The sequence below is a fragment of the Salvelinus alpinus genome, chromosome 6 (assembly GCF_045679555.1).
Source record: "Salvelinus alpinus chromosome 6, SLU_Salpinus.1, whole genome shotgun sequence".
NCBI classification, from domain to species: Eukaryota; Metazoa; Chordata; class Actinopteri; order Salmoniformes; family Salmonidae; genus Salvelinus; species Salvelinus alpinus.
This window is the reverse complement of record NC_092091.1, coordinates 75,083,215-75,097,073: the sequence shown is the minus strand read 5'-3', so window position 1 is coordinate 75,097,073 and position 13,859 is coordinate 75,083,215. Positions and strand designations below refer to the sequence as shown.

The 13,859-nt window shown below is 43.5% G+C and overlaps 1 protein-coding gene across 2 annotated transcripts; it reads left to right on the top strand.

Annotated features, from left to right (window-relative positions):
- Positions 1-857: 857 nt before the first annotated feature.
- On the top strand, positions 858-13,571 carry LOC139579376 (adipose-secreted signaling protein-like). 2 transcript variants are annotated; one of them, XM_071407951.1, is made up of 6 exons: positions 860-1,038; positions 4,669-4,756; positions 5,168-5,304; positions 5,654-5,807; positions 10,954-11,079; positions 11,538-13,571. In XM_071407951.1, the coding sequence occupies exons 2-6, from the start codon at positions 4,738-4,740 to the stop codon at positions 11,609-11,611; spliced, it is 510 nt and encodes a 169-aa protein (XP_071264052.1). In that variant the 5' UTR covers positions 860-1,038; positions 4,669-4,737; the 3' UTR covers positions 11,612-13,571. The 2 variants fall into 2 exon arrangements, with proteins under 2 accessions (XP_071264053.1, XP_071264052.1); XM_071407952.1 differs by lacking the exon at positions 4,669-4,756 and having other exon boundaries at positions 858-1,038.
- Positions 13,572-13,859: the final 288 nt, after the last annotated feature.

Sequence of the window (13,859 nt, the reverse complement as noted above, 5' to 3'; positions counted from 1 at the left end):
CTGTGTGTATCAAGAATGGTCCACCACTCAATGAATGGTCTGCCAACTTGACACACCTGTGGGAAGAATTGTAGTCAACATGGGCTTGCATCCCTGCGGAACACTTCAACACCTTGTAGAGTCCATGCCCCAACGAATTGAGGCTGTTCTGAGGGCAAAAGGGGGCTGTGCAACTCAATATTAGGAAGGTGTTCTTAATGTTTGGTACACTCAGTGTTTGTACTGTATATAACTAACACCATCTAAAAAGAAGTCCCCTTGGTTGTGTTGGCCATCACTAATGCAGAGTTACTGATCTTAAACAGAGAGCACAATGATCACTGACTTCTGTCCATATTGTGTAAATGAACATCAAACATACAACTATATTTACAATTTATGGAATGTGGGGATTGAACCTACCATATTGGATAGCCTGGGGTGAATGAGACTGAATATTCTTTGGAAAACTATATTAGTGACAGAATATATTTGAATCATGTTGTAATAGGAGTTCAATTGGAGGCTAATCTAATAAATCATTGCATGAATTTTTCTAAAATAACCCTGACCTTGAGTTGTCCATCTTGTTGAACTTTCCAGTACAGTATTGTATAGGCTATTATATTATATTATAACCTGTTAGAGCCTATTAAATTAGCATATTCAATAAGGCTACAAATAAAATATTTATCCAATTGATAGCCTGCATTTCATTAAATCTGAAAGCAGGTATAGGGTCAATACCACAACTATCTAATAGACAGAATAATTACAGTGTAAACGTGACGTTTACACGAGGGGTGTTGAAAAACTTCCCCTCCTCGCGATGCCTGCATCCGCCAAAGACTGCAGCTATAGGTCACCGAGAAAGCGACGCGCCATGCATGGCTGTTGTAGACTGCGTCGGTCCGGAGGAGGAGAGCTGGAGAGGAGACTGAGTAGAGCCTCGGAAATAAGAGATTAGACAAACACAGCAAGCAGCATGCCGTTTGGGATGGTCACGCTTTCCACTGTCAGATACCATCATCACTAAGCACTGAACAAATCTCCAAAGAGGTAAGTGCTTCGATAGGTTTTTTAATTACGTTGCACATTTTCATAAACGCTTTCTTGCACCTGGGGGGAATCCAGTTCGGAGGTTCATATCGTATTGACATCTAACTGGGCGTAGGCTAGGCTATCTGCCCATCTGTCTGTCTGTCTGTCTCTCCCAGGTTGAATATATTCGATTTGATTTATGTCACAATGACAATATAACGAATATGTTGTTGTTGTCCAAATCTATTCGTTGCAGTTTTGCCCATCCGTTGAAACGACAGCAAATGCAACTCTGTGCCTATGGTCCAGTTTTGATGCGCACCCCATCCAATGGGCATGCAGTGTGTGTGATCGTCAATATGGAAATTGTAACATTAGAATAAAAACACTGGTGGGCTATGTGATTGAAAGGAACAGCATTGAATTGGCTATATATTCAATAAACAACCCAACCAGCCGAAGGAACACTTCCTATTCGCAAGTATTTTGTAATTTGTCTAAAACCGGTAAAAAAATGTCCCGGACGGCGCACGTATCGATGTCCCTCTCTGTTGATGCGGTGGTGGCGGCTCGGGGCTGGGTCGTTCCCAACAGTGCCGCATTTGCATGTAGAACAGTGACAGTGTCAAATAAGGTAGAAGCCTACCAACCGCGATGCCTTTGCACAATGCGTCCAGGTCCCATTGATAACTGCAGTGGTGTAAAGTAACAAAGTAAAATATACTTTGAAGTAGACTACTACTTAATTTTTTTTTTTTGGGGGGGGGGATATCTGTACTTTACTTGAAGCCTACAACAGTGCATTCTGAAAGTTTTCAGACCCCTTGACTTTTTCCACATTTTGTTAGGTTACAGCCTTATTGGAATTTTTGTATTTTAACTCATCAATCTACACATACTACTCCACAATGACAAAGAAAAACAGGTTTGCAAAAAAATGAAATATCACATTTACATAAGTATCAGACCCTTTACTCAGTACTTTGTTGAAGTACCTTTGGCATTGATTACAGCCTTGAGTCTTCTTGGGTATGAGGCTACAAGCTTGGCACACCTGTATTTGGGGAGTTTCTCTCATTCTTCTCTGCTGATCCTCTCAAGCTCTGTTAGGTTGGATGGGGAGTGTCGCTGCACAGCTATTTTCAGGTCTCCAGAGATGTTCGATTGGGTTCAAATCCGGGCTCTGGCTGGGCCTCTCAAGGACATTCAGAGACTTGTCCCGAAGCCACTCCAAGAATGATGGATGCAACTGTTTTTTGGGGGACCATCAATGCTGCAGAATTTTTTTGGTACCTTTCCCCAGATCTGTGCCTTAACACAATCCTGTCTCGGAGCTCTACAGACAATTCCTTCGACCTCATGGCTTGGTTTTTGCTCTGACGTGCGCTGTCAACTGTGGGACCTTAAATAGACAGGTGTGTGCCTTTCTAAATCATGTCCAATCAATTTATTTTATCACAGGTGGACTCCAATCAAGTTGTAGAAACATCTTAAGGATGATCAATGAAAACAGGATGCACCTGAGCTCAATATCGAGTCTCATAGCAAAGGGTCTGAATACTTATGTAAATTAGGTATTTATGCTTTTTATTTTTAATACATTTGTAAACATTTCTAAAAACCTGTTTTCGCTTTGTCATTATCGGGTATTGTGTGTAGATTGATAAAAAAATTATTAAAAAAATTGAATAATGCTGTAACGTAAAAAAATGTGGGAAAAGTGAAGGGGTCTGAATACTTTCCAAATGGACTGTACTTTTTACTAGGCCTTATTTTCCCTGACACCAACAGTAGGCTAGGCTACTCGATAACATTCCAATGCTTAGCACTACAGGGAAGAATGGTCCAATTCATACACTTATCAAGAGAACATCCCTGGTCATCCATACTGCCTCTGATCTGGCGAACTCACTTAACACAGATGCTTTGTTTGTAAATGATGTCTGAGTGTTTGTAAATGGTCTGGTGGTCAGTGTTGGAGTGTGCCCCTGGCTATCCATAAAAAAAAGGAAATTGTGCCGTCTGGTTTGCTTAATATAAGGAATTTGGGAGGATTTATAGCTTCTACATTTGATACTTAAAGCTACAATATGTAACTTTTTGGGTGACCCCAACCAAATGCACATAGAAATGTGAGTGATAGATATGTCATTCTCATTGAAAGCAAGTCTAAGAAGTGGTGTATATATTCTATGTGTTCCATTTCTATGCTTCCCGTTCTTAAGTTTTGTTTTTGAGTCTTTTACTTTCCGTTTTGTACACAAGCTTCAAACAGCTTAAAATAAAATATCTTTGCTTATGGAAAATATATTTCACAGCAGTTTTCATGGTACAATGATTCTCTACTTGCTTGTTTTGCCACATAAACTGGAATTAGGCAACCTATTACAATTTTAGCAACCAGGAAATGATGGAGTTATTTCTGCATGGTGCATCTTTAAGTGTATTTAAAACCAGATCGTTTTAGATTTTTACTCAAGTAGTATACTACTTTCACTTCCATTTCAGTCATTTTCTATTAGGGTCTTTACTTTAACTCAAGGATGACAATTGGGTACTTTTTCCACCACTGGATACCTGTCGATGGTACATTAAGTCCGTTATAAATAGAGTGGATTGAGTTTGAATGAGGAATGGAATGAGCTTCTCTCTGTTCTGTGTTCTATTTTCTCCCCATTCTAGTTTAGGTTACATAACACTCAAGGCTATTCCCCCTCCCAGTGTTTCCGTATTAGAGAGGATTGTGTGAATTAGGCTAGGTACCCAACTCCCCATGGTAAAACTGTAAGATATTACTCTTTCTAGTTTCTTCCTCTAATCCCGCCGGTAAGCTTTGGGGGCTGAGTTAAGCTTCTTTTGTGAGCAGGTCAGTGAGTCGTTTAGCCGCGCCTTTGTCTGCAACACTGGACTGGACTCACAGCTGGGCGCTTCTAATGATATTGATAAAGCCGCAGTACGATTAAATTAAAGGTCAAAGGTTATTGTTGACGTGCCGAACAGATGGCACCCTATTCCCCTATGGGACCTTGTTAAAAGAAATGCACTAGGGTACCATTTTGAACTCAGTCTAGGGCTCTATCCAGCAGATTGATAATCTACAGTACCAGAGTACTTTTGGGCAGGAGTTGCTACCTGGCACAGAACTAAAGAAAATAAACCACTTTACCATTATGACTTTGCCGGTGACACTTTAATTTATTCGACTTTTACGTTAAGAATATCATAGAATTATTGATTAACACCATGCGACAAGTAACCTCAGATGTGTGAGTGCTTTTCCTATTTTGATTCACAGGTCTAGGATCAGCCATCGCTTATACCCAAATCATGACCGTAATTAGAGGGGAAAGTGTTTAACTGACCTTAAATTAGTGTCTAGGCCTAGGGGCTACTTTGTCCTACTTCTAGTTCGAAGAGGTGGTTGAGTCTGAGGGAACTTTTTGGCAGAAAATGACAGAAGCCAGAAGAAACTGTTGTTGATGAGCTGTCACCTTTACAAAGAAATTGTGACTTGGTCTCTCTTTCTCTCCCTCTTTCACCTCACTCTTCCCCTCTTTCATTCCTCATCTGCTCCCCCCTTTTCTCTCTCCATCTCTCTTGTTCTCCCTCTCTATCTCCCTACATTGTTCCTTGTCATGTTCTCTGAAGGAGGGTAATGATGACATCACAAATTCAGGCTGATACAGTGTGATCCATCATTCCTGGCCTGACATTGACATGGCAACAGGCAGGAAGGGTGAGTCCTTGACTTCTATGTGTGTCTGTTTCTGTCTGTCTGTCTGTCCGTCTGCCCCTCTGTCTGTGTGAATACAACTGATATCGCCCAAACATTAATTCATTTATCTGCCAGCGATTGTCTCTAAGTGCATGGATTTTCAATTCCCTTCCCTTTGTTTGTAAAGCCCTAATGCCATGTCAGACCTAAGTTATACTGATGGACCAAAACACTAACTCTCTCCCTCTCTCTCTCGCTCTCTCATTCTCTGTCTCACTCTCTCTCTCATAAAAGCGCAATGAAAACTTGCAGTCGTATACAGCTGCATCGCCATGCATGAATTATACTCTATGTGTGTGCATGTGTACAGTACGTGCCTGTGTGTGTATTTCTGTTCCTGACCGAGTCACGCTCTTACTGCCTCTTCCCCAGGGTCGACCTCGAAGGGAGGAAGCGTGCGTTTCCCTGACGACGAGGATGCCATGGGCTCCCCTGTTCACCGTGAGGACAAAGCCAACGATTCGTCCATCCCTGCTCTCCCAGAGCCTGATGGGAACTTCCTGGTTAAGGTGGGCGGGGTTTGGAAGACGAATGCTCGAATTCCTTGTGCCAAGTTCAGTAGGCAAACATTGTTGAACATTGCAGATTGAAATGTTATGAATAGAGCAGACATGATTCCTTATTCTACAGGTCATAGAGCCATGTTTGTTCTTCATAACATATGTCTATAACGTTATGCCCTGCTGAATGCACCCCTGATGGGTACCTTCATAAGAACTCCTTAACGCATTTCATAAGAAGTGTGTGAGTATTTAATAAGTGTTTATGTAATTTGTACTGTGTTTCTCCTCTCTCTCTCTCTCTCTCTCTCTCTCTCTCTGTCCGTCTGTCCGTCTGTCCGTCCGTCTGTCCGTCCAGGTAGGGTTCCTGAGGAGTCTGCATCGTTATGAGATCGTCTTCACCCTCCCAGAGGTGCCTGTGCTGGGGAAAGATGTGTGCTCCCTCCCTTCCTCCTCATCACCGACTCCCAGACCCCTCCTCAAAGTCAACCGTGTCACACCCACACCAGAGGGTACGTGGGAGACCAGTTTCATTAGGGCATGCCAAAGAAAACGTTAAACCGTTTTGCAATGGAAAATTAGTGTTTGTAATTGGAGTCCAGGTAGTCCCTTCCTGTTTCAGTCAGTTTTTATACTGTTCAAAGCCTTTTGAATGCGACCCAGGATAGAAACTGAGATGATTGCTTCTGTGTTCCTTGTACAGGATCCAAATCGTCCAAATGGATATGAATTGAGTGGATATACTGGTAAAGATGGGTGCAGTGTAGACCTGAAAGTGGCAGAAAACCACTAACAAGGCATATCTGATCTCCCATGTCTCTGCCAACAAACATATTACCACCATAACAAGACACTGTTTCTGTCATTACTGTAAACTACTATTACAGTAACCGGATTTTTGTCATTACTGTAACCTACTATTACAGTAACCGGTATGATATCAAACCTGTGAAACTTGAATGTCTGTCTGGATGACTGGCGAAGGTCTCCTTCCTTCTTCTACCTTTTCTCCCTCTCCACTCTCCCCCTCCATCCTCTGTCCCCAATGAATTATTGTCTGGCGCAAAGGCGACAATTTCCCTACCTCTTCCCCTTTTATCACCTATTCTACATTCTTTGGATCTGCTCTCCATCCCCTGTTCCCCACAAATGCCATCCGACCCATGGAGAGTGAGGTAGGATGGAATATAACCAGAGGAATATAACCACCACTGACAGTCATTACCAGAGGAATATAACCACCACCAGACAGTTATTACCAGAGGAATATAACCAACACCAGACAGTTATTACCAGAGGAATATAACCACCACCAGACAATTATTACCAGAGGAATATAACCACCACCAGACAGTCATTACCAGAGGAATATAACCAACACCAGACAGTTATTACCAGAGGAATATAACCACCACCAGACAATTATTACCAGAGGAATATATCCACCACCAGACAGTTATTACCAGAGGAATATAACCACCACCAGACAGTCATTACCAGAGGAATATAACCACCACCAGACAGTTATAACCAGAGGAATATAACCACCACCAGACAGTCATTACCAGAGGAATATAACCACCACCAGACAGTTATTACCAGAGGAATATAACCACCACCAGACAGTCATTACCAGAGGAATATAACCACCACCAGACAGTTATTACCAGAGGAATATAACCACCACCAGAGTTATTATCAGAGGAATATAACCACCACCAGTCAGTCATTACCAGAGGAATTTAACCACCACCAGACAGTCATTACCAGAGGAATATAACCACCACCAGACAGTCATTACCAGAGGAATATAACCACCACCAGACAGTCATTACCAGAGGAATATAACCACCACCAGACAGTTATTACCAGAGGAATATAACGACCACCAGACAATCATTACCAGAGGAATATAACCAACACCAGACAGTTATTACCAGAGGAATATAACCACCACCAGACAATTATTACCAGAGGAATATAACCACCACCAGACAGTTATTACCAGAGGAATATAACCACCACCAGACAGTCATTACCAGAGGAATATAACCACCACCAGACAGTTATAACCAGAGGAATATAACCACCACCAGACAGTCATTACCAGAGGAATATAACCACCACCAGACAGTTATTACCAGAGGAATATAACCACCACCAGACAGTCATTACCAGAGGAATATAACCACCACCAGACAGTTATTACCAGAGGAATATAACCACCACCAGAGTTATTATCAGAGGAATATAACCACCACCAGTCAGTCATTACCAGAGGAATTTAACCACCACCAGACAGTCATTACCAGAGGAATATAACCACCACCAGACAGTCATTACCAGAGGAATATAACCACCACCAGACAGTCATTACCAGAGGAATATAACCACCACCAGACAGTTATTACCAGAGGAATATAACGACCACCAGACAATCATTACCAGAGGAATATAACCACCACCAGACAGACATTACCAGAGGAATATAACGACCACCAGACAGTTATTACCAGAGGAATATAACCACCACCAGACAGTTATTACCAGAGGAATATAACCACCACCAGACATTCATTACCAGAGGAATATAACCACCACCAGACAGTTATTATCAGATGAATATAACCACCACCAGACAGTTATTACCAGAGGAATATAACCACCACCAGACAGTCATTACCAGAGGAATATAACCACCACTAGACAGTCATTACCAGAGGAATATAACCACCACCAGACAGTCATTACCAGAGGAATATAACCACCACTAGACAGTCATTACCAGAGGAATATAACCACCACCAGACAGTTATTACCAGAGGAATATAACCACCACCAGACAGTTATTACCAGAGGAATATAACCACCACTAGACAGTCATTACCAGAGGAATATAACCACCACCAGACAGTTATTACCAGAGGAATATAACCACCACCAGACAGTTATTACCAGAGGAATATAACCACCACCAGACAGTCATTACCAGAGGAATATAACCACCACCAGACAGTTATTACCAGAGGAATATAACGACCACCAGACAATCATTACCAGAGGAATATAACCACCACCAGACAGACATTACCAGAGGAATATAACGACCACCAGACAGTTATTACCAGAGGAATATAACCACCACCAGACAGTTATTACCAGAGGAATATAACCACCACCAGACATTCATTACCAGAGGAATATAACCACCACCAGACAGTTATTATCAGATGAATATAACCACCACCAGACAGTTATTACCAGAGGAATATAACCACCACCAGACAGTCATTACCAGAGGAATATAACCACCACTAGACAGTCATTACCAGAGGAATATAACCACCACCAGACAGTTATTACCAGAGGAATATAACCACCACCAGACAGTCATTACCAGAGGAATATAACCACCACTAGACAGTCATTACCAGAGGAATATAACCACCACCAGACAGTTATTACCAGAGGAATATAACCACCACCAGACAGTTATTACCAGAGGAATATAACCACCACTAGACAGTCATTACCAGAGGAATATAACCACCATCAGACAGTCATTACCAGAGGAATATAATCACCACCAGACAGTTATTACCAGAGGAATATAACCACCACCACCAGACATTACCAGAGGAATATAACCACCACCAGACAGTCATTACCAGAGGAATATAACCACCACCACCAGACAGTTATTACCAGAGGAATATAACCACCACCAGACAGTCATTACCAGAGGAAAGTAACCACTATCAGACAGTCATTACCAGAGGAATATAATCACCACCAGACAGTTATTACCAGAGGAATATAACCACCACCACCAGACATTACCAGAGGAATATAACCACCACCAGACAGTCATTACCAGAGGAATATAACCACCACCACCAGACAGTTATTACCAGAGGAATATAACCACCACCAGACAGTCATTACCAGAGGAAAGTAACCACTATCAGACAGTCATTACCAGAGGAATTTAACCACCACCAGACAGTCATTACCAGAGGAATATAAACACCACCAGACAGTCATTACCAGAGGAATATAACCACCACCAGACAGTCATTACCAGAGGAATATAACCACCACCAGACAGACATTACCAGAGGAATATAACCACCACCACCAGACAGTTATTACCAGAGGAATATAACCACCACCAGACAGTCATTACCAGAGGAAAGTAACCACTATCAGACAGTCATTACCAGAGGAATTTAACCACCACCAGACAGTCATTACCAGAGGAATATAACCACCACCAGACAGTCATTACCAGAGGAATATAACCACCACCAGACAGTCATTACCAGAGGAATATAACCACCACCAGACAGACATTACCAGAGGAATATAACCACCACCACCAGACAGTTATTACCAGAGGAATATAACCACCATCAGACAGTCATTACCAGAGGAAAGTAACCACTATCAGACAGTCATTACCAGAGAAATATAACCACCACCAGACAGTCATTACCAGAGGAAAGTAACCACTATCAGACAGTCATTACCAGAGGGGAACAAAAACCAAAGAGATCAATCCATCAGCTCCCATTTCAGCCCTGAATCGATTCAGAGAGAGGAGACCAGAAGAGGAGATGCTTTTGCATTGCCTCCACCCCCCCCCCCCCCCTCTCTTTTACACCGCTGCTATTCTCTATTGTTATCATCTATGCATAGTCACTTTAATAACTCTACCTACATGTACATATTACCTCAATTACCTTGACTAACCGGTGCCCCCGCACATTGACTCTGTACCGGTACCCCCTGTATATTGTCTCACTATTGTTATTTTACTGCTGCTCTTTAATTACTTGTTACTTTTATTTATTTTTCTTATTCCAACTGCATTGTTAGTTATGGGCTCGTAAGTAAGCATTTCACTGTAAGGTCTACACCTTTTGTATTCGGCACATGTGACCAATAAAATTTGATTTGATTCCCTGGCTTCATCCCAAATGTTCCCCTGCACCCTATTCCCTATACAGTGCACTGCTTTCGACCAGGGCCCATACGGCGGGCCCATAGACCTCTGGTCAAAGGTAGTACACAATGTAGGGAATAAAGCGCCATTTGAATTTTAGGGGGAAAGAATCTGAGCTCCCCGCTGGGCTTTCAGAGTGGCTTCCTGTAAGAAAACCCTGGGTTGTGTCCTGGATAGCAGCCTATTCTATTAACTTGAAACATTGAATGTTCCCTATAGGCCCTGATCAAATTAGTGTACTATATAGGTAATATGGTGGCATTTCGGACACAGATTTTATGGTATGTGGGGAAGCTATGGCCAATTACATTGAAGTAAATACTCAATAGACTACTGTCTCTCAGTCTTACGTTACTTCTGTCTTTCTGACGCCTTTTTGTCTCTGTCTTCATGTCACTCTTTCCCCGAACATTCCTGTCCTTTTATTATTGACTGTCTCCATCTTTCTCTCCTTCTTTCTGTATTTCTTTATTTCTCTCCCTTTCTTTTTTACCTCTCTGTCTGTCTCCCTCCCTCTCTCCGTCCATTCCCTGTCTCTCTCCCTCTCTCCGTCCATTCCCTGTCTCTCTCCCTCTCTCCATCCATTCCTTGTTTCTCTTGGTCCATCTGCCATCTCCTGCTATCCCCCTCCCTCCCTCCTTCCCTCCCTCTAGGTGGGGTGAAGGTGACGTGTGAGTACACCACCCACCAGGAGGGGGTGCTGCAGGAGGAGCTGACCCTGGTCAGCCGGGGGAAGAAGGACCAACGTCTGCGGGTCAGGCTACAGGCCCGGGTCATGGGTGAGTTACTCCTGTGTGCCTGGTCATGTATGGACACAGTCATACACACAGAAACACACACAGTGACACACATACTGATCATCTGGGCAGTAACCCTGTGTTAATAGGGGAAATATCTGCAATTAGTTACCACTTACTTATGGTATTTACAGTAAGGCATACTGCTGAGTTAAATGCTATTATGCAACAGATGTACTATGTATGGCCTGTCAGTGTTAAAGGGTGGCCAGCACCCTCTGGTGTACTAAGAGGTCTCTGCAACTTCCTCTACATCACACACTCAATATGATCCTTTACTCAGCAAAATAACAGTGACTCTTCCGCTCTCTTTCTCAATCTCCCTCCCTCCCTCTTTCTCCCTATCTCTTACCCACCAACCCAATCTACCCCACCCTCTCCCTCCTTCCCTCTCTCTTTTCCCTCTCTCTCCCTCCATCCCCTTCTCCCTCTCTCTGTAGATCGTCACCATGGTACTCCTATGCTGCTGGAGGGGGTGCGGTGTCTGGGGGCGGAGAAAGAAAAAAGGAAATGAGCCGTCCATCCCTTTATATCTTACTCCTCCTGTAGAGACCAGCCATCGTCTGTCCCTTTATATCTTACTCCTCCTGTAGAGACCAGCCATCATCCGTTCCTTTATATCTTACTCCTCCTGTAGAGACCAGCCATCATCCGTTCCTTTATATCTTACTCCTCCTGTAGAGACCAGCCATCATCCGTCCCTTTATATCTTACTCCTCCTGTAGAGACCAGCCATCGTCCGTCCCTTTATATCTTCCCCCTCCTGTAGAGACCAGCCATCGTCCGTCCCTTTATATCTACCCCTCCTGTAGAGACCAGCCATCGTCCGTCCCTTTATATCTTCCCCCTCCTGTAGAGACCAGCCATCGTCCGTCCCTTTATATCTTCCCCCTCCTGTAGAGACCAGCCATCGTCCGTCCCTTTATATCTTACTCCTCCTGTAGAGACTAGCCATCGTCCGTCCCTTTATATCTTCCCCCTCCTGTAGAGACCAGCCATCGTCTGTCCCTTTATATCTTCCCCCTCCTGTAGAGACCATCCATCGTCCGTCCCTTTATATCTTCCCCCTCCTGTAGAGACCAGCCATCGTCCGTCCCTTTATATCTTCCCCCTCCTGTAGAGACCAGCCATCGTCCGTCCCTTTATATCTTCCCCCTCCTGTAGAGACCAGCCATCGTCCGTCCCTTTACATCTTCCCCCTCCTGTAGAGACCAGCCATCGTCCGTCCCTTTATATCTACCCCTCCTGTAGAGACCAGCCATCGTCCGTCCCTTTATATCTTCCCCCTCCTGTAGAGACCAGCCATCGTCCGTCCCTTTATATCTTCCCCCTCCTGTAGAGACCAGCCATCGTCCGTCCCTTTATATCTTCCCCCTCCTGTAGAGACCAGCCATCGTCCGTCCCTTTATATCTTCCCCCTCCTGTAGAGACCAGCCATCGTCCGTCCCTTTATATCTACCCCTCCTGTAGAGACCAGCCATCGTCCGTCCATGTATCTCTTCCCACCCCCTCCTGTAGAGACCAGCTGTCGTAGTGGAACAAAACCAGCACTTAGCCACAAACATGCATGCACCCGTAGTGGCACACACACACCTGAGGCGGCTGATGGTAGGTGCTATAGGGACGGCTTATTGTAAAGACTTGGAATGGAACAGGTGGAACGGTATCAAACATATAGAAACCACGTTAGACTCCATTCCATGAATTCCATTCCAGCCATTACAATGAGCCCATCCTCCTATAGCTCCTCCCACCAGCCTCCTCTGACACACAAACACACACACAGTGTTTTCTTGTGATTAGCCCTGTAATGAAGACCAAGGTCTCCATGATCACTTATAGTTCCCCAAATCTAAAATGACACATTGCTCAGTGAGGGAGCCAATGTGTTTCCAACCTCCACTGTAGGTTCATTATATAACCAGGCACTGCAGCTCTTTGCTTCTCTTCCCTTCTGTCGTTCTGCAACAAGAGCCAAGCGTTAACCAGCCTTAAACGATCAGAAGTATGATTTAACATTTGAATTATGCACGTCAATATAACCTGTCATTGTATTATGATTTACACTGAGTGGACAAAGCAGTAAGAACACCTTCCTAATATTGAGTTGCACCCCCCATTCACCCTCTGAATGCCACACATACACAATCCAGGTCTCAATTCTCTCAAGGCTTAAAAATCCTTTAGCCTGTCTACTCCCCTTCATGTACACCGATTTGAAGTGGATTTAACAGGTGACATCAATAAGTGATCATAGAGTTCATTTGGATTCACCTGGTCAGTCTGTCATGGAAAGAGCAGGTGTTCCTAATGTTTTGTCCACTCGTTGTACAGTATGTGTTCTGTGTGAGCGCCACCTTTCACCAACTATGTAAGAGTATGCCTTTTAGTCTGTGTCCTGCAAAACTGTCTCTGTATTGTACTAGATTCTCCTATATCTCTGTCAGTAAATAAAATATCATGTCAACTGTAAACCTGTAGATGTACACTATTGTTTTCCAGTGTCCTACAGTTCATTGTGTCCTACAGGATCCATATTATTTTCTTTGACTCGTGATAAGGTATTATATACACATTGTGGTTGTTGAAGACTAGCGGTGGTGTTCAAGTATAGACGACAGCCACAAAGATAATGTAATGGAGATGGCATCGGAGAGGGCAGAAACACTGGCACTGAGCCAGCACAAAACTGGTCCACTGGCTCAATTCCCAGACTCTTTGCCTTCATAAAAAAACGAGACAGTCGAGCCGAGAGTTGAAGA

Bases quoted from the DNA above. Each gene is read 5' to 3' on its own strand.
- LOC139579376 (XM_071407951.1), top strand. The intron at 5,305-5,653 runs GTGGGCGGGGTT...CTGTCCGTCCAG, and splicing joins ATGGGAACTTCCTGGTTAAG to GTAGGGTTCCTGAGGAGTCT. The intron at 5,808-10,953 runs GTACGTGGGAGA...CCCTCCCTCTAG, and splicing joins TGTCACACCCACACCAGAGG to GTGGGGTGAAGGTGACGTGT.